The 21,328-nt window shown below is 36.8% G+C and overlaps 1 protein-coding gene across 2 annotated transcripts in view; it reads right to left on the bottom strand.

Moving 5' to 3' along the window:
• Nucleotides 1-865: 865 nt before the first annotated feature.
• Smad4 (SMAD family member 4) overlaps nucleotides 866-21,328 on the bottom strand; it is a 59,383-nt gene continuing 38,920 nt past the window's right edge. Inside the window, exons 5-12 of one of the 2 annotated variants that reach the window (XR_006146909.1) lie at nucleotides 18,629-18,748; nucleotides 18,417-18,533; nucleotides 17,117-17,167; nucleotides 9,556-9,739; nucleotides 8,705-8,873; nucleotides 3,711-3,849; nucleotides 3,137-3,249; nucleotides 2,282-2,361 (exon numbers count right to left, since the gene is read on the bottom strand). Coding sequence is in view for 1 of the 2 variants with exons in the window: in XM_042675122.1 (XP_042531056.1) it covers nucleotides 2,150-2,361; nucleotides 3,711-3,849; nucleotides 8,705-8,873; nucleotides 9,556-9,739; nucleotides 17,117-17,167; nucleotides 18,417-18,533; nucleotides 18,629-18,748 (992 nt within the window). In the remaining variant the exon portion in view is untranslated. Of the gene's footprint in view, nucleotides 2,362-3,136; nucleotides 3,250-3,710; nucleotides 3,850-8,704; nucleotides 8,874-9,555; nucleotides 9,740-17,116; nucleotides 17,168-18,416; nucleotides 18,534-18,628; nucleotides 18,749-21,328 lie in introns of both variants that reach the window. The other variant, XM_042675122.1, reaches the window with a different exon arrangement.

Below are 21,328 nucleotides of genomic sequence, written 5' to 3'. Positions count from 1 at the left end.
AACTTACATACATAAATTTAAGTCTTTACCAAAAGTATCTGTGAGCGCTTAAGAATAGAAATGAATTGGTAGCAAAGCTGGTTAAAAAACAAGACGTGTAGCCAGGTATCAGTGGCTTACACCTGTAATCCTAGCTACTCAGAAAGCTGAGATCTGAAGATAAAGGTTCAAAGCCAGCCTGGGCAGGAAAGTCTATGAGACTCTTATCTCCAATTAACCACCAAAGAGCAGGAAGCAGAGCTGTGGCTCAAGTGGTAGAGCACTAACCTTGAGCAAAAAAGCTCAGGGGCAATGCCCAGGCCCTGAGTTCAAACCCCAGGACTAGCAAAAAACCAAAAAAAAAAAAAAAAAAGAAGTCATGTAACTTGGATGGAGATGGAGATTTAAGTCACAGCAGTGAGCACTCAGTGGCCTCTAGGATAGTCTGATTAAAGACCTTCTGAGTGAGGCTGTAGGACTTGTTCATTTCAGTTGATATAAGAATTATTAATGAGTGTTTCTAGAGCTCAAATGTAGAAAACACACCTTAAAGATTAATAGAAAGCTTATAGAAACCCTCCAAGCTAAAAAGTAAAAGTATCTGGTAATCTTTGATTTTATTTCACACTACCTTGTAGAAGACAATCTATATGTCATATATACCACTAGGCCAATTTTTGCTTTAGTAAAATAAAAGTTCAGAAAATAACCAACTCTACCCAATACATAATGTCCATGGGAAAGTCCTGGTAGAGTGTAAGGGGAAACCAAAGCTGCCCAATACATCTGGCTGATGGCTGTCATTCAGTAGAAGGTGTCTTGCCACTGAGATTGGACTCAAAAGTGCAAAAGAAAAACATTTTAAAAATCAAACCTAGAATTCAACTTTGTATGTTGAGATTCAGTTTTATTTATTCTACTAGCTAGGTAAAAAGCATACATATTGTGTCTGTGGTACAGTCAATACATTCTGCAACTTTTCTACTTAAATTCTCTATACAAAGTCACTGCCGATTGATATGATCATTGATGGCAAAAGGCTTAGAATAACCAAAAGGTATAAAAAGTTTGCGGTCTTGCCCCAAGATACAAAAACTGAATTTTAAACAATGTCATAACATACATGATTTAAACAGTATATGAAAAAAAAAGTCACACATCAAATCAAGTACAAAAATATCCAAACTACCTATGAGGAACTGCAATGTTTCCATTATTCTGCACAGTATTTAACATAGAATTTAGCAGTTTCCAAAATACTCATTATTTAAGCACTGCCACCTTGCAGAACAGTGAGATAATAGTGACACTGCTTTTAGTGTTTTTAAAAATACAAAAATTTCCCCTATGAATTAGTGAAGGAAAGAATTTCTCTTCTAGGCCTCTAAGTAACCAACCTTATGCCTAGAAATATAGAAGAATACATCTACTGTTTAACAGGGCAAAAGTACACTTCCTGATAAAGTCATCCAATGGGGATAACAAATGTAATTTTGAATGACATCTGTCTGGTAATTTTAACGAATTCTTAATATACACATAGATTAGTGTTTTGTCTTGGCAAAAAGAAAATTGAAGTTGCAAGACAATCTGAGTTGAAATCTAGTTTAACTTGCAAAAAATATTTTGGATAAAAGGTTATAATACATTACTATCTTAAGTCTTTAAATACAGAGTAAAGTTGCTCTTGGTAAAATTAACTCACCCACATGGCACAGTATTTTGGAGGAAAGTACGTTCAATAATAACAACTTGCACACAGAATATCATAGGTGAATTAACTTTGAGAACTTCTCTGCCTTTAAAATCAGCAATATTGAATTTATTCTGTAATAACACACACGCTGATGTTCTGCATATAAAAGGCTCTAAGACATTTTAAAGGACTAAAATTTCCAGCACTGGAATGACTCCTTCATACATAACTGATGACAATTAATAAGTGTGTTCTTCCTGATCTTCAAGCTCTGAGCCATGCCTGAAAAGTCTAAAGAGGAAAAAAATAATTGTTTTAATCCAGTTTCTGTCTGCTAGGAGCAAGGCAGCAAACACATTTTTTCAACCCTTTATAAAGCAGAACAAAAATGAAATAAATCTTCAGATTATAAACAGGACTGTATTTTATAGTCCACCATCCTGAATGTGATAAGGGTCCCCATGGCAAGAGACCTCAGTCTAAAGGTTGTGGGTCTGCAATAGGCATGGTGTGAAGCACTTCATCTAGGAGCTGGAGGGCCCGGTGTAAGTGAATCTCAATCCAGCACGGTGTTTCTTTGATACTCTGTCTTGGGTAATCAGGTCCCCAGCCTTTTACAAAGCTCATCCTGAGTATGCACAAGCGACGAAGGTCATCAACACCAATGCCGGCCGCAGCTGACAGACCTAACAGAGAAGTTTGGAAATGTCAGAGAGATAGGTGATCTCTTCCCATCCTCCCTATTTTATTTTCCTCAGCATACAACTTATCTTCTCTGGTAAAGTGCCAAGAAATAACTGTAGTCCTAAACCTCAACAGGAGCTGAAAACTTTTGGTTTAAGCAGCTTTATACTCCACCAGGTGTCTTCTAGTCACCACCAATTAGAAAGTAAGCACAATCTACCAACACCCCTATTTTCCTCTTTAGAAATGGAGGTGAAGGGCTTAGAAACAATTTGCTTGTAAACAGTAGACCATGTCTACAGACTGGTTCTAAGAACCTATGTCTATCTAAACAGCACAGTTCAGAGTAAGACATGACTACTACGCAGACAGTACATATGCCTGGTTCCACATTCAGCTGACCCCGATGATGTCTCTCTCTCTCTCAATTTCGCAGTATAACTCAATGGAAGCAGGTAGATGGCAATATAAAATTTAATACTAGTTAGAACTCTTGAGAAAAAAGCATTTGTAACATTAAAACTAGCAAATGATATAGATGCTCAGATCTGTTAAAAATCAAACTCTCTAATGAGTATGTGGTATCTATGTCTATGTTGAAAACTCCTGAACATAAGTCACAATGGAGTCTATATCTAATCTTCCAGTCAAACATATAGTCATATAGTCAATCTGCATTTATTAATATTACCATGAAACTAATGGGAAGAATTTGCATGTACTGTAGAGAAACCTGCAGGACCACTGCAGTTTTCTTAGCCAGTGTGATTTGCTTACCACACTGAAGAGGTTAAGAACAGGGGTTGAATGAATCACTAGTTATGCCTTCAGACGTGGAAGATGGGTGCCACGTGTTTCCATCATAAAAGTCTATAGTCAGGAGTTTAACTCTGCAGTAAAAAATTCCCCATCAGTGTGAAACTTGGCACACAGTTCAATTTTACTCTACAATTTAAAAAGTCTACAAGTTATCAAAATACCACCCTTATTTAGTTTTCTTCCATGCTTAGCATACTTTTTAAAGTTGAAGAGGTGTCCAATTCTGAAACTGAAATAGCTTTCCTTACCAGAATAAAGTCAATCACGCCTTGTTTAAAACCCACCCTGGCTGGTGAGATAATAATAATAAGCGTCAAACAAAAAGTAATTGCCCCCTGTCCCAGATTCCCCTTTGTTCTATAAAAAAGAATACAAAAAGGGTCCTATTCTAGGCAAAGGCAACTATTACAGAAGAAAAGTTTTTACAAGTTCAAAACTGTTATCACCCCAGTAAAAAATTTTAATTCCACCATATGAGGAACTAATCACCTAGAGACTCAAGATTTAAAAATAATAATAAAAGCATACTTACTGATAGCTGGAGCTATTCCACCTACTGATCCAGGCCCAGGGATGTTTCCTGCCACGGCTGCTGCCTGGGCAGCAGCTGCAGCTTGTGCAGTGGCCGCCTGCTGCTGCATTTGTCGATGACACTGACGCAAATCAAAGACCTTTTTTGTAAAAAAACAAAAACAAAAAAAGTAGTTAATGTTAGGATTATTTCATACATCAAAAAAATGTATAATTTATTGAAAACTCATAGCTTTGTTTTGCTTCTTCCAATAAAATGTCTGAAATTACTAAATTTCTATGGTAGATTGTAATTTGTGTGGTACTAATTAGGAAAAGTCCGAGCTCATCAACAGGTACATTTTCTCTGTCACGATGAATTATCTGCCATAGGAGCTCTAAATCAAGGCTCTGGGCAATGTGGACAAGCCATTACTGTTTGTGAAATGCCACCTATCTACATTAAACAATAGTTAAGAAATTGCCCTAATCTTCCAGAGACAAATTGCTGAGTATTAGGCTAAAGTCAATGATCTGACTACCTGGCCACCATCTTTCCTGAACATTTGTTATCCTTCATGGTATATGAAGGAATTAAACAAATTTCAATGTCACTAATAAGAAAATAGATCTTTTTATCACAGAAGTATATTCTTGTACCTAAGAGCAGCATAGTATATTAGATTTGTTTTCAAAATACTCCAGAGAAAAAAGAAAATCCAGGATAGATCAAATACAAACTCATAATTTATCTGCTGACTATGTGGGGTCTCCTTAAGTTAGTTTCTATTTTCTCAAAGTTTGAAAATATTTATACTTTTAAAAGAAAAAAAGGCCAAATTTGGACCCCACCACAGACATCTACTAATCATATGGGAAAAGTTTTAAAACCCCACAGGAATGTCAGCTTTCTTATCTATAAAATGAGAATAGTAAATACACATACTTTCATAGGATAATTGTAAATTAGGCATAGTACACAAAAAGCTATTAATAAATGTTACTTATTATTTTTTGGTGAGGCTGTACCAGTAAGCCACTTTTTCAGGACGAGCAAAGAAGAGCTAGTAAGTAATTTCATTGCTCCTTATCAAATAGCATCCCTTGCAAGGACTGTCAGAGTGAGGAAGGAGTGAATGTCACTTTCACATCTATCCTGGTGAAACCACTGTAATATTCTTCCAAAAAGCAATAAATTAGAGATAACAAATCATATCACCCTTTTTCCCGAGAAAATGCCATCTTCCTAAAATAATGTATTTTCTAATACTAGAATGTTTAACTGGAGAAAATTACAAAGAAAGAGTAGTCATCTAAGTTGCAAGAAAACAGGACAAAGAGAGGGCAGAAGCAAGGCTACTCAACATAAACTTCTTTCCAAAATCATGTTAGTTTTTGAATCATGTAGTACATTACCCTTTCTAAAAGTAAACTAAATTTAAAAAAAAATTCTCTTGGCATACAGACAAACCAAATATGAGCAACCATATTTATCACTGAAGATAAAAGAAATTAAAGAATGCATGACCTACAAGTTGGTGACAAATAAAACAGGTTTGGAACCCAAACCATAAATTCTCAGATACTTTTAAAAACTTTCTTCAAACATAGGTATTTACATAAACCATAAAAATGTAACAATAATAAACTCTCCAGACAGTAAAACACTTTTCTCTATTAAGTGCTTATCTGAAAGAAAAAAAGCCTGTCTTCATTAACACCACTGAAGGACCAAACTCAAGTCCTTAAGCTCTGTTTTGGCTCTAGTGAGTCATTTTCCCAATTATTAGGAGTCTCTGTGACTTGTCTGTGCTGGCTTCAAATTGCAATATAAGCTTCCTGAGTAGCACCTCTGGCACCCAACTCTATTGTCTTTTCCAGTATTCTGTAATACTTTGATGTGCAGCCTTATCAGAATGGTTTCTTTCACTTAGAAATATCAATCAAGTTTTCCTCCATGTCTTTTCATGGCTTCATAGCTCACTTGTTTTTTATACCTTTCCATTGTCTGATGTTCATTCAAGTACTAAGGAACATCTTAGTTGTTTTCTCGTTTGACAACTATAAAAGAAAAACTGCTATGATCATCTGTGTGCAGGATTATTTTGTGGTCAAGGGTTTTCAAACTATTTTGGTAAATGCCAAGTAATGTGGCTGTTGGGTTGTATGGTAAGAATGTGTTTCATTTTCTAAGAAACTGCTAAAACCGAGGGACAAAGGGTGAACAAATGCAGCAGTGGTACTCATTAGACACCATGTTGAAAATGAACTATGTAACTCGTGGGTGAGGATGGGAGGGATAAACAGAGAGCAAGAGAGGACTGACACTTTCCAAAAAGAAATGTACTCCTTATGAAACTGTAATCTCTCTGTCCAACACCTTTATAATAACAATTTTTTAAAATTACTCCATAAGAACTGGAGGTGTGTCTCAAATGATAGGGTACCTATCTAGCAAGCACAAAGCTGAGTTCAAATTCTAGTACCACTAAAAACAAACAAGAAATCCAATTACTCCATAAAAGAAAAAAGTATGGGGAAAGCAAAATAAATATTGGGAAGAACCTAGTAAACTGTCAAAGTTGTAACCCTGGTTTGTAATCCTAGCTACTCAGGAGGCTGAGATCTGAGTACTGTGGTTCAAAGCCAAACCAGGCAGGTGAGTCTGTGTGATACTAATCTCTAATTAACCACCAAAAAGCCAGAAGTGGAACTGTGACTCAAGTGACAGAGGCTAGCTTTGAGCATAAACACTGAGCATAGCACTGAGCATTCAGTCCCCACGCCCTGAATTCAAGCCCCAAATGAGCCCCCCCCCCAAAAAAAAGAAAGAACGAAAAAAAAGCTTCACATTAAAAATCTGAACTATAGTTGAATGTGACAATATTGAGTTTACTATTTTAAACAATGAAGCACTTTCATTTCATTTTTATTTTTTGGGTCCAGTAGTGGGGCCTGAACTCTGGGCCTGGGTGCTGTCCTTCAGCTCTTCAGCTCAAGGCTAGCGCTCTACCACTTGAGCCACAGCACCCCTTCCAGCTTTTTTTTTCTTCTGCTTATGTGGTGCTGAGGAATGGAACCCAGGGCCTCAGGCATGCAAGGCAAGCACTCTACCACTCAGCCACCTTCTCAGCCCACACTTGCATTTCTGTCGATACTATTTGGCCATATTATTTGTATCTTAAGAAACTTCCCGAAAATAAGTGATGAGATATACAATAGCTAAAAATGCATATCTGCAAATAAAAATATTGCAATCTGAAATTAATAAAATTTAAGTTAAAAATATTTTAATCATAACTATTTTAAAGATGAAAATCTGAAATTAAAAACGTATTTGTGAGGCACTGGTGGTTCATTTCTGTAATCCTAACTACCCCCAGGAGGCTGCAATCTGAGGATCACAGTTTAAAGCCAGCCAGGGGAGGAAAGGTGGTAAAACCCTTCTCTCCAATTAACCATCAAAAGCCAGAAGTGAGTGGAGCAGTGGAGCAGAAAAGCCAGACACACACACACACACACACACACACACACACACACACACACACACACACACACACACACACACACACACACACACACACACACACACACACACACACACACACACACACACACACACACACACACACACACACACACACACACACACACACACACACACACACACACACACACACACACCCCTTTTAAGGTTAATTACATCTACTTTTCTCTTCCCCAAATAGTAGATATCACAAAAGCAAACTGAAACGCGTGCAATATGTAATAACTAGTGAAAAGCACCTCAGGCGCCTCAGGATCTTAATTTGAAATTCTATTTATGCTGAATGTTATTAATATTGAAACACTATTAATGGTCACGTTGCTTTCCACAAAATCCTAAACACTGGCTAAAATGAAACTCTAGAAGCTGATTTTTACCAATTTCATATTAAAGGAATACGAATTTGGAAGTTTCATTCACTATTCACTATTTTATTGTATAACTCTAAAACATCTGACAAATCTGTTAATAAAACTGTACGGCATGAATGCAATCACAAAACTACAACTACTCATGTGTTCCACACTCAAAACAAACTCAAATTTTTTTCAGTACTAAGGTCTGAACTTAGGGCTTTGCACTTATTACACAGAATCCGACCTCTTAAATCAGCACTTTTGGCTCTAGTAGTTATTCTTTTTTTTTTGTCGGTCGTGGGGCTTGAACTCTGGGCCTGGGCGCTGTCCCTCAGCTCTTCAGCTCAAGGCGAGCGCTCTACCACTTGAGCTACAGCGCCACTTCCGGTTTTCTGGTGGTTTATTGGAGATAGGAGTCTCACGGTCTCTCCTGCCCGGGCTGGCTTTGAACCGCGATCCTCAGATCTCAGCCTCCTGAGTAGCTAGGATTACAGGCGTGAGCCACCAACGCCCGGCTAGTAGTTATTCTTTAAAAAGTATCTTGCTTTTTGTCCTGAAGAGGCTAGACTATAACCCTTTTATTTACACTTATCATAGCTAGGGTGACAGATTACACACTATTATGCCCAGCTTTTTCTGTTAAGATAGGCTCTCATAAACTTTTTGTTGTCTGGGTTAGCCAGGAACTTGATTCTCTACATGTTAGCTCCCATCTAGCTGAGAGGACAAATACACACCACCACTCCCAGTTAAACACAATTTTTGATTATGTATTAATGTAAGGTATTTTTCTGTCACTCACTTCAATTGGACGTATGTATTTGTGCTAAGGTTTGAAGTCAGATAGATGTTCTACCATATTTGAGTCATGTCCCGAACCCTTTATGCTTTCTGCATAGCTGGACTGACACATTCATGACACCATGCCAGCTACTGACAAAGTCTCATGAACATTTTGCCTAGACTGGCTTCAAACTATGATCTTCTTGATCTCTGCCTTCCAAATAGCTGAGATTATAAGTATGAGCCATTAGTGCCCAGTTCCCTTTCAATTCTTTAAGCAACAAACAGAAGTTTCTAAATCTAAAATATTTGAATAAAATTACAACTAACCTTTATATATGCACTTGGGTAGATCTTATGAACAGCATCTCCAGGTGCACGTCCAGCTTCTCTGTCTAAGTAGTAACTCTGCACAAAGACTGCATGGTCACTAAGGCACCTGACCCAAACGTCACCTTCACCTTTACATTCCAACTGCACACCTTTGCCAATATGCAACCTTAGAAAGGAAGCACAGAATTACATTTCATCTCATGTATTTACAAATAAACTTTATTCCCTATCGCATATACAATACTGAAATTAAAAATAAGGACATACTATAACACCATAACTATAACCTAGCCCTGTTTAACTTTACAGTTCCTTCTTTCTTTTCCTTCTCATAGCAATAATAATGAGCATATATATAGTGTTTATGTTAGAAACATTTAACATGAAATCTCATTTAACATAACTGAATAAGGTAAATACTACAATTTCTATTTTTATGAGGAAACTAAGGCTTATAAACCAATCAATAGTCATTAGCAACATACTAAAATTAAATTAAAAATTCAGCTAATCATATGAATCAAAGCTTAAGTGCTCAAAAGCCGTATGTGGCTAATAGCTATTAAATTCTACAGCACAGATATAGTTACTATTCAATGCACAGAAACTTGACTACTTTTTATTATATATTAGAGAAATATAAATAATATATCAAAGTTAAATAAATATTTTATTAAATAAAATATATGATGTATTAAATAAGTAAAATTTATTAAATAAAATAAAATAAATGACCTTTCTTTCTTTCTATTTAAGAACTCATAAATTGAGTACATGGAAAAGAATCTCGATTAAAAGACAATGTACTAGATAATTTTTTAAAAAAATAAGTAACTATACATCAATACCTTGCTCTCTCAATAGCTTCTGTCCTGTGGACATTGGAGAGTTGACCCAAGCAAAAGCGATCTCCTCCAGAAGGATCCACATATCCATCAACAGTTACAATAGGGCAACTTGAAGGAACCTTAAATGTCTCTCCTACCTGAACATCCATTTCAAAGTAAGCAATGGAACACCAATATTCAGGAGCTGTATGAAATAAATAAGAAAACATCCACCCATGTGAGAAAGATAATAGGACTCATTTTCACTCCATAAGACCAAGCTTTTCCTAAAAGAAAAGGTCAAGGGAGACAAGAGGGAAATGAAGTACATAAAAATGGTTTAAAACCATGTTGAAAGTTCATTTAAAAAGTAGGAATTTCCATGTCTTCTATTTTCTAACTCAGTAACTCTTACATCATTTTAATTATGTAATTAATTGTGTAATTAATTTCACAAGAGGCATTTTTCTGTAAAGTTAATTCATGTTAACAATGACCATTTTAACTTTAAAAATTATATTTAGCATATTAATTTGGACAACAAATGATTTTAAATAATTTTACATGACTGAGGAAAAGGGCAATAGTTTAGACTACAAATAGTTGATCAAGTATTTCTGATTTTACGCAAATACAATTATTACATTGAACTCACATACATTAAAATTATTTGGTTTTCCTTTTTGGCTTATTAAACAGACGTTTACACAGCATTAGAAATCTAACACTGCTCACACAGCAGTAAACAAAGCAGTCATAATCCCTATTCTACAGGGGCAAATCAGTAATCAAATGAACAAGAAAATTCAAGCTATGATGAACACTGAAGAAAATTTGATGGGGCTAGGCTACAAAATATCACACACACTTTCCTCTTCTATTCTCAACATTCTTATTTTATTTTTAATTTTTTTCCCCCTGGTTGTGGGGTCTGAACTCTGGGCCTGGGTGCTGTCCCTCAGCTCTTCAGCTCAAGGCTACCATTCTACCAGTTGAGCCACAGCACCACTTCCAGCTTTTTCTGCTTATGTGGAATCGAACCCAGGGCCTCATGCATGCAAGGCAAGCACTCTACCATTGAGCCACCTTCCCAGCCCCATCACATTCTTAAATTTTTAAAACAGGGGAAGGTGATAGAAAATACTCATTAAACATGAAACATTTCTGGATATTTCTTCACTCTTGTACCAATGAGTAAATGTCATTAAATGACAACCCTGCAGCTTGTCAAGTCTAGTAAAAGTAATCATTTGAAATTACTCCCTTTGCTCCTCTCTCTCTCTCTCTCTCTCTCTCTGTCTCTGTCTCTCTGTCTCTGTCTCTGTCTCTCTCTTCCCTTTCTCCTCCTTTCTCCCCCTCTCTCCCCTCTGCTGTTCCTGGGGTTTGACTCTGGGCCTTGGTGCTGTCCCTCAGCTTCTTTGCTCAAGGCTCTCTCTACCATTTGAGTCATAGCTCCACTTCCATGTTTATAATTGGAGATAAAATCTCACAAACTTTTCCTGCTCAAGCTGGTTTTGATCCACGTTCCTCATAGCTACTTCTAAGTAGCTATGATTACAAGTATGAACCACTGTCATCTGGCACAGATGGCTTTCTTAATGCTCTAAATTAGTTAAAAGGAAATAAAGGATTGTTATGTGCTTGACTTTGTTTTTCTTTTTTCTTTTTTGCTGGTACAGGGTTTAAACTGAGAGCTTAAACTTGTTTGTCTTGCTTGCTCAGTTGGTATTCTACTTCTTGAACCCAGATTTTTGCTGGTTATTTAAGACAGGGAATGTCATGGACTTTTCTGCCCAGGCTGGGTTCAAATCACAATTCTCTGCATCTCAGTCTTCTTAGGATCACAGGCATGCACCACTGGCACTCAGATTACATTTTTTTTTTTTTTTGGTTGGTAGTGAGACTTGAACTCTGGGCCTGGCCACTGTCCCTCAGCTCTTCAGCTCAAGGCCAGTGCTTTACCACTTAAACCACAGCGCCACTTCTGGTTTTCTGGTGGTTAATTGGAAATAAGAGTCTCATGGACTATCCTGCTTAGGCTGGCTTTGAACCATGATCCCCAGATCTCAGCCTCCTGAGTAGCTAGGATTACAGCGCCAGGCTCAGATTTTAATTTTTAATTTTTGCTCCTAAAGTAAAAGCTAATCTTTGCTTATCACTGGCCAACAAAAATTGTTTTGAAAGACTGAGTTACAATGTAAGAACTTAGTTAGGGCTAGGAATGTGGCTAAGTGGTAGAGTGCTTGCCTAGTGCTCACATGAAGCCCTGGGTTCGATTCCTCAGTACCAAATAAACAGAAAAACCTAGAAGTGATGCTGTGGCTCACGTGGCAGAGTGCTAGCCTTGAGCAAAAGAAGCTCAGGAACAATGCCCAGGCCCCTCAGGGAATTAGATTATAAACACAGTTTTTAACAAATAAATATAAATATTGTTCACTTATAATGGAAAATGCATCTCTCCAAGATACTATCTTTCATTTTTGAGAAAACAGTCATCAAAAAAAGTTAAAATCTGGACAAATAACTACAAATCATTCCTTTTATTATTTAGATCTCTAAGATGCCCCATGAGAATCTTTTATTAACACATATAGGTAATATCTTTCATATGGTGAATAGCTCCAAAGTACCACCCAAAATGGAACAGCTGTAGGTCTCAAATCCATTTCTGAGTTTGAAAAAACAACCTCAAAGACACAGAAGAAACTTTTCATTTTAACTTGTAATCAAATTGATGAATCTGATTAATATGTCAACTTAAAGTAAATACCAAGTAAGTCTGTGAAAATTAATTAGCTAGACTATCCTTTCTGAAAACTTCAAGACTGGGGGTATGGCTCAAGTGGTAAAGTACTTGCCTAAAAAAATAAGGTACCAAATCTAATCCCTACTATTAGGGGGGAGAGAGCTTGACTTCATTTTCTTTCCTATTTGTTACTAAATAAGGACAACAGACACGTAAACGCATAACTGTAATTTGGATGATGAGAAAGTACTAAGTAGCTAGGGACAAAGGACCCAACAAATTTCCCAATGGTGGTGTGCCTGAGCTACATATGGAAAAGTAGGGGTTGCCTGGTTCCTGGAATTCAAGATGGCTTCCAATGATTCTTGTGTTTTGATATTCATACCCATGTATAGTCAGTTCCTGCCCCCCACCCCCCCCCACCGCCACTTACCCCCTCCCTTGACATACACACACATTTAAGACAGAAATGATGGTGTAACTTCTGTGGTTCACAAAGACACTGAGATTCTGTCATACTTTCTCCTGATCTCTTGTTGGTTAGGTTGTAAGATAGTCAAGAGCTCTACAAAGAAGTCCATACTGAGAAAAACTTAGAGCTTCCTGCCATATGTAACACTAACTTGCTAAGTATACTGACAAACTATCTCCTGACTACTAGTTGTTAGCTGGCAGTCAAGCTAACAACTTCATCATAACCTCACCAGACCTCAAGTCAGACTATCCAGTTAAGACATAAAAAAGATATCTATGCATAAAAACGGAGTAATAAAACCAGTTAATAATTATTGCTTTTACTTGTATGTTTTGGAATAATGTGTTATATTGCAATATATACTAGAATATAGTACTCATCAGGTCAACAAACAGTATATACAAAAAAAGCAGAAAGAAAAAAAAATGTACCTAGCAAGCTTAAATAGTGGAAAATGGTTAAAGCCTAAAATAAGATGAGACTAGAAAAGTATAGAATAGGATCAGAGACTTCCTTCTGCCTAACTAAGGAAGTATGTCCTGCAACCAAGCAACAAGCAGGGGAAGAAAACAAGTTCTTGCACAGAGAAAAAGTATAAAATCAAATTCTAAAAGAAAACTACATAGCAGTAGAGTAATTACTAAGGAGAATGGCAGAAGGATGGGGAGCTCTCCCAACAGAGAGCAGTTTGATTATTCTTTTAACAAAAAGAGAAATGAAAAACTGTTAAAGTAAAACTACTCAGGGAGTAATTAATATCTACAACCAAAAACTACCTGGGAGTTCCAAATTTCTAAAATCATTGAAAGTACATATGCAAAGCTAGTCTTCTCCTGAAAGTAGCTGAACAGAGACCATTCCAGATCATCTTCACCATTTAGTCCTTTTCTTTGTCCTTCACCATTTAGTCCTTTCCAGAAATTATTATCATCTTTAAGTGGATGTATAAAAGGAGTTGCCAATTTAACAAAGAAGTTTATGAATACAGTGCTTTTCTTATTCTATTGAAAGACAGAGATGTCAGTGATATGCAGGCTCCAGAAAAGGCATATACTCATCTAAGTCAATGCTATTGTCTGAACACCAAGGGTTGTTCAACCTAATCAGAAGTTCTACTATGAGAATGAAGTAAACCAAAATGAAGTAAAACACTACCCAAAACAGTATGGTGGTTATTTTAGAGTAGAAAGGAGGAAAAGGTTTATCGGTAAGACAAAAATGCAAGGGGTAGGAGTATTCATAGGGGTACTGAAATGTTCTAGTTCTCAATGTGGGCTGGCAGTTATACAGGTGTTGGCTTTAATATTATTTATCCAGAGGAGGGAAGTTGTCTGAACCTTGGGCTATATAAAACCTGAGAAATTATTTGATATGTGATGGAACAGACAGGTATTCTTATCAGCTTCCCAATGGTGCAGCTGCCTGTACTAACTGATGGGAATTACTTGTTCTCATAACTCTATGCTGCTCCCATGGCCCACTGAACCACCTGCCCCCAGGGACCCCACCTGGTTCACAGGAAAACTTCACCCCTGACCTTATCTGAAAGTACAGGACTGCTGGTGTCAGGAGGATACCCCTACCATAAATCCCAAACAGGAGAGTTTGGACAATAAATCTCCAGCAGTACAGGACAAAGAAATTCCAAAAAGAATGTCATTCCAGAATGTATAAAAACTACAACCCCCCCCACACACACTCCCCACTCTTCATTTCTCCAATGCTGCTGGATATTACATGGCATCCCTCTGCAGCCTGTTCTAATCTACTGAGGCCTCTGCCTTCTTTCTCTCCTTTCATCTGCTTGATCTCTCCTAACATGCATGACTCAATTTCCTAACACTAACAATTTTGTATGGCCAGCAAATATTGTAATATCCAAATGTCCCTTGGCAGAACAAAAGTTCCATAACCCAGTTTACGCTATATATTATGTGCTTTCCTGTATATTACAGTTTTTTAAAAAGTGTATGAAAAAGCAGGGCGCTGGTGGCTCACGCCTGTAATCCTAGCTACTCAGGAGGCTGAGATCTGAGGATCGCGGTTCAAAGCCAGCCCGGGCAGGAGAGACCGTGAGACTCCTATCTCCAATAAACCACCAGAAAACCGGAAGTGGCGCTGTAGCTCAAGTGGTAGAGCGCTCGCCTTGAGCTGAAGAGCTGAGGGACAGTGCCCAGGCCCAGAGTTCAAGCCCCAGGACCGACCAAAAAAAAAAAAAAGTGTATGAAAAGGTAAAAGGTCTTGACCCACAAAAGAATGTAACAAATACATAACACATATATACAAAATATATTAAGAGGGTAACAACTAGTAAATATGTAGGGCATGAAAAGTGTTTCTTGCCGGGCTTTGTTGGCTCATGCCTGAAATCCTAGCTACTCAGGAGGCTGAGATCTGAGGACTGCGACTCAAAACTAGCCCAGGCACAAAATCCCTGTGAGACTCTTAGCTCCAATTGACCACTCAAAAATTGAAAGTGATGCTCTGGCTCAAGTGGTAAACTGCTTGAACACAGGCACAAGGTGGGACAGCACCCAGACCCTGAGTTCAAGCCCCACAAGTGTCAAAAAAAAAGTTTGTTGTTTCTCACCAACTATACTTTCGTCAACCCAAAGGAAATATGATCTGTCTCCTAAATGAATGAGATCTGCTACTAATGAACATGTAAAACTGTTCTCATACTGCTGATTTTATTACTATTACTATAAAGCAATTTGTCTTTTTGATCCAGAAGTACTTTTAATCTCCCAAACTGAAATATGAGAAAATTATAAGCACAAAGATGTCTTCAATTTTTTTTAACTGGAAGATAAATTAGAATCAGCATAAATAATAACAGAACATAGTCACACAAAGTTGAACAAATACTTAGAATGTCCAAGTTATCTTTTAATAACCTTTACTGCAAACATATACATTATCTTTCCGTATCCACAGGGGGATAAGTTCCAGGTGTCATTTTACATAAGAGACACATATATCCACAGAGTTTACTATCTTAGGGGCATCCTGGAACCATTCCCCTTGCAAATTCTAAGACACAACTATTATATCTGCATCTTTTTAAAATTAAGAAAAACAATTCTGAGAAGGAAAAAAATTCAAAATTGTATTTTTGTATTAGAGGGGACCTTTGATACTTTCTTCTCATCTTTTCTTTTTTTTCTGGTCCTGGGGCTTGAATGCTGGGCCTGGGAGCTATCCCTGAGCTTCTTTTGCTCAAGGGTAGCACTCTACCACTTGAGCCACAACACCACTACCAGATTATTTTTAGTAGTTTAAGATATTAGAGGTAAGAGTCTCACAGACTTTCATGCCCAGGCTAGCCTTGAACTGCGATCCACAGATCTCAGCCTCCTAAGTAGCTAGGATTACAGGCATATGCCACCAGCACCCAGTGACCTTTGATACTTAAAAAAAAAATTAGACCTGTTTTATTACTTCAAAAGGTAATAAATAATTAATTATATATGAACTCTTAGTTGAAGAAAGCTACCTAGCTGTTATTCTTCTGAACATAATATAACCACATAAGTTCTGAATTTTAATACTCAGTCATGGGTCAGTCATGGAGCTTGAACTCTGGGCCTGAGCGCTGTCCCTCAGCTCTTCAGCTTAAGGTGAGTGCTCTACCATTTGAGCAATAGCACCACTTCCAGTTTTCTGGTGGTTTATTGAAGATGGGAGTCTCACGGACTTTCCTGCCCAGGCTGGCTTTGAACTGTGATCCTCAGATCTTAGCCTCCTGCCTAGCTAAGAGTATAGGCATGAGCCACTGGCACCCAGCTTAAAAATTAGTTCTGAGGCATTTTTTTTTTTTTTTTTTGGTCAGTCATGGGGCCTAAACTCTGGGCTTTAGCTCAAGGCTCTGGAGCCACAGTACCACTTCCAGCTTTTTCTGCTTATGTGGTACTGAAGAATTGAACCCAGGGCCCCATGCATGCAAGGCAAGCACTCTACCACTGAGCCACTTTCCCAGACTTGAATCTTTCTTCTAAGACAGATACAGTTGAACTCTTTTTCTTTTCAGTATCTATTTAAGATTCTTTCCTGTTTTTTTTAAGCTACACAGTTCTACAGATGTTGTATTTTGAAGGCTACTTTTTTACTCTTCTGCATATTTATGTATTCAGTACTAAACCTAAATATTTCTTGTCTTTTCTTTCAGACTAGTAAAATGAAGCAAATAGAGGCATATTATGTATGACTATATCAGTTACACTAAAACTGCTGACTAACCTGTATCATAATATATAACATACATTAGAAGCTGTCCTCTAACTACATTAAAACCTGAGTGTATACTCCAATTACTATAATGACTATCTAATTACTGGGAATCAATTTTGACATACACTTACCAGGATGATTGGAAATGGGAGGCTGGAATGCAAGCTCATTGTGAACTGGCCCTAAAGAAAAGACAATAAAAATCTCATTTTTATTTATTAAAAGTTTTCCAATGCTAAAACTTTTAATAAACCTTATAATAACTTAAGACTTTACTGAGATCAATCTTATGCAATGCCTAAGAACTTAAAAGTTCTTTATAATTATAATGAGCAAAGACTTTTGAGTTACGTTTGTGGATACTTAATAGCTAACATTTTAGTGCTATCAAGTGTTATTAAGCAATTTATAGTTTTACATGCTATATTTAATGTGGATTATAAATGAATTATTCATATAACATTTAATGCAGTATAAATTATAAGACAATCCACAATTTAAACAGGACTATTATAAAAACAAGTGTGCATGTTTATTGAATTAAAGCTATATAAGGTAGTAGCTAACATAACAAAACATTATGCATTAAGTCACTGTGCTTTTTAAAAAAGCTTACATGAATTATTTCACTCAATTCTTACAAGACTCCTTGAAATACATAGCTACTACTGTCCTTGAGACTAAATGAGGTTAAGTAAGTTGGCAATCATCATACAGCCAAATCCAGCATACTTAACTACTAATGGTGATCCAAGAAGCCATTAAAACTTCCTTTCTTCAACACATTTAGAAACAGTAATAACTAATAAAAAACAATATATAACCGTATACATATAGCATGAACCCTCCCCCATTTTTTAAATAAATATACATTTATCTGACTGGAAGTGATTATATCTGAATTATAGAATTCTAGGTATTTAAAATTTTTTTATTTATGTGTCTCAACATCTTCCAAGTTGTCTGTATTATTAGTTTTAAAACAAGAAGAAAAGGGAAGTTTTATATTCCTAATCTTAATAAGCCAAATGAACAATGTTCCTATGCTGCCTGAAACTGCTAGCTATCTGTGTGCTCCCAATCATGCCTGCCAAGTACAATCAGATTCAATATCTGAGTTTCTATGGCACTGTTCTATGGTGAGGGAAACCTTGAGAGGATATTCAAGACACATATGAAATCTAAAATCACATACAAAGCAAACAGACAAATGAATGGAAATCAATGTGATGTTAATGAATCATCCGCAACAGAGAATGGTGTAACTATAAATAATACTGTTTACCAAAAACACAAAAAAAATAGCAAAAAGAACTAATGGAACTAAACTGATGATGAATGAAAGATGAAAAAACATTTAAAAATAAAGAAACAGAAAGAAAACAAAGTCCTATAAAAGAAAAAGCCCTTACAACAAAAACAAGAGCTTACAGTAATGTCCGGGATGGGGCGGCATAGGCGGGTGGTGCTGAAGATGGCCGTTTTGGTGGTGAGGCAAATTAGGTGTGTATGGTGCAGTCCTACTTCCAGTCCAGGTGGTAGTGCTGTCTAAAAATTAAGGCCCACATGGATTAATTTGCTTTTATAAAGGCTGCCTATTTTTTTCTAAGCTATTTAAAAGACTTTGAAAAGCATGTACATACTATGATGGTAAGTAGCTGGCTGACCAGTAAATCCATTCTGCTGCTGTCCTGGCTGAGGCCCTGAAGCTATCTGCAACAGTCCTTCACTATGGCTGCCTGCCAGAATACTGGCAGGCTGACCTAGAGAAACAAGAAGACATTAACATGGTACATGTATGGAAGCAATCCTATGGTTTTATACAATATGTGAAGGACCAATTATATCTCATAACTCAAAACTATATTCATTTCCTATCAAGTAAAAAACCCAAAAATATCTATAAAGGCAAATCTTGAGAACTTCTTCAGAATTGTTCCATCTCAAATAATGTTTGCCTAATTTTAGTGGACTTTATGCTCATTAATATTCTTCAAATGACAGCAAAATCCCACTTCATGTCTAGTCTACCATAACTTCAGAAGAGTATCAGTTCAACCTGTTGCCACATCATCTAATTCTCTCTGGACTTTGATTTGGACTTGTAAAACCCAGGCTCATGCAAATGCTGAAAACTGAAATAAAATAAAATCTTTATAATTATAAAGATACTGGTACTAATAATTTATAATTACCTTTATAATTATAAAGACACTGGTGGTACTGGTAATGACAGAATGCTAGAGTTGATTTTTAAAAAGCAGATCAGGAAAATATTTTAAACGGAATGTGATGAAGAAGATGAGGATAAAAACATCCAGCTCCACTGTCCAATGCAGTATTTGGATTCAAATAATACTACCAGCCTATTTAAATTTTTTTTTCATGTGCTTTCTTTAAAAACCAAGAACTGTGCCTTTACAAGAACACTATTATAGGCCCAAATGTACATGAAATTAGTCTCTCTTTTTCTCTCTCAAAGGACTAATTGCTGGCTTTTATTCTACTCAAAAATCAGCTGGGTGCTGGTGATTCATGCCTGTTATCCTAGCTACTTAGGAGGCTGAGATCTGAGGATCACAGTTGAAAGTCAGCAGACCGGAAGTGGTGCTGTGGTTTGAAATGGTCAAATGCTAGCCTTGAGTGAAAGAGCTGAGGGACGACAGTGCCCAGGCCCTGAGTTCAAGCCACACAACCAACAACAATAACAAAAAATCATCTCATGAACAGTAGGCACTGAGTGAGCCAATCTGTTGTGCTGAACAATCATCTCCAGATGATCTACAACATTAGATAAAGGAAGAAAGCATGGGACAATCACAAAGGTCTGCACACTATAAAAACTGAAATGTGGCAGTGTTCATCCAATAGTGTCCAGGAAAGAAGATGCCCCAGTGAGTGAAATGTCTTGTCACTCTCTACAAGTAATCTCTAAAACAAGCAGAGAAAAACTTTGGGCCATTATAATTTGATGTCTATAAACCAACTTTGTTGGCCAAAGACCGAGAGTTTTCCAGCATAGCAGACTTTCAGCTTTAAATAAACCTAAGTTGGTCTCAAAAAGAAAAAAAAAAATCCTACTATATTGCTTACTGTCTGGCATTTTTTGGGGATTTTCTTCTTAAGTTGAAAATATAGTTCTTTTGTCTCTTATTTGGTGCCAGTACCGGGGCTTGAACTCAAGGCCTGGGTGCTGTCCCTTAGTTTTTTTGCACAAAGCTGATGTTCTACCAATCAACCTACAGTTCTACTTTTGGTTTTTTGGATAGTTAATTGGAGATAGGAGTCTCATGGACTTTTCCTACTTAGGCTGGCTTCCAATCTGGACCCTTAGATCTCAATCTCCTAAGCAGCTAGGATTACAGGCATGAGCCACCAGCACCATCCAACTAATGTACTCTTTAAGAAATAGCACTAGATTATTATGTTGGAAATGAACTTTACAACCAGGGCGGGATGGGGAAGGGAGGGGAGAGCACTGTTCAAAAAAGAAGTGTACTTATTACCTGACTTATGTAACTGTAACCCCTCTGTACATCACCTTTATATTAAAATTTAAATTAAAAAATAGATTTTCAAGCCTGCTGGGGTGTATAATCCTAGCTACTTAGGAGGCTGAGGTTTGAAGGTCAAGGATCGAAGACAGTCCATGAGACTCTTATCTCCATTAACCAAAAAGCCAGAAGTGGAGCTGTGGTTCAAGTGCTAGAGTGCTAGTTTCAACCAGGCCCTAAGTTCAAGCCCAAGGGGAGGGAGAGAGGGAGAGAGGGGGAGAGAGAGAGAGAGAGAGAGAGAGAGAGAGAGAGAGAAAGAGAGAGAGAGAGAGAGAGAGAGAGAGACACCATTAAGCCAACTGTTTATTTGGATAGCATTGAAATTATATAGTTATTTGTCACTGGCATAATCTTTCTTTTCTCATCAAATGGGAATGTATAGGAGAAGAGTAAATGTCACCACTACTCAAAGTACCAAACACAAGGAACTTTTTTCTCCTCTCTACCTACCATATATTTTGTTAAAGTTAAAAATTATATTATCAAAAGCTTTTTATTTCTTTTTAAAAATAATGTTTTTTACCAAATTATCTTCATACTCATCCCTCAAATTTTCAGTTATTTTAAAGGTTATCTCTCAAAATTCTCAGTTATCTTTAAAGGTTAATTACATTCTTACTCTTGGTTTCAACACCTCTACATGCTACATACTCTTATCTAATTTATAAAAACTGTCATTACATTGAAGAAACTAAATTATTTTAGTTTACACATACTTAGAAACTCTGAAGATATTCATGTACTAAAATGAACACAAATTATAAAATGGCCCACAAGTTATCTGTTCTA

The sequence above is a fragment of the Dipodomys spectabilis genome, unplaced genomic scaffold (genome assembly GCF_019054845.1).
Source record: "Dipodomys spectabilis isolate Male_0828 unplaced genomic scaffold, ASM1905484v1 ptg000024l, whole genome shotgun sequence".
NCBI classification, from domain to species: domain Eukaryota; kingdom Metazoa; phylum Chordata; class Mammalia; order Rodentia; family Heteromyidae; genus Dipodomys; species Dipodomys spectabilis.
The sequence above is the reverse complement of the archived record's forward strand: the minus strand, read 5'-3'. Positions and strand labels throughout refer to the sequence as shown.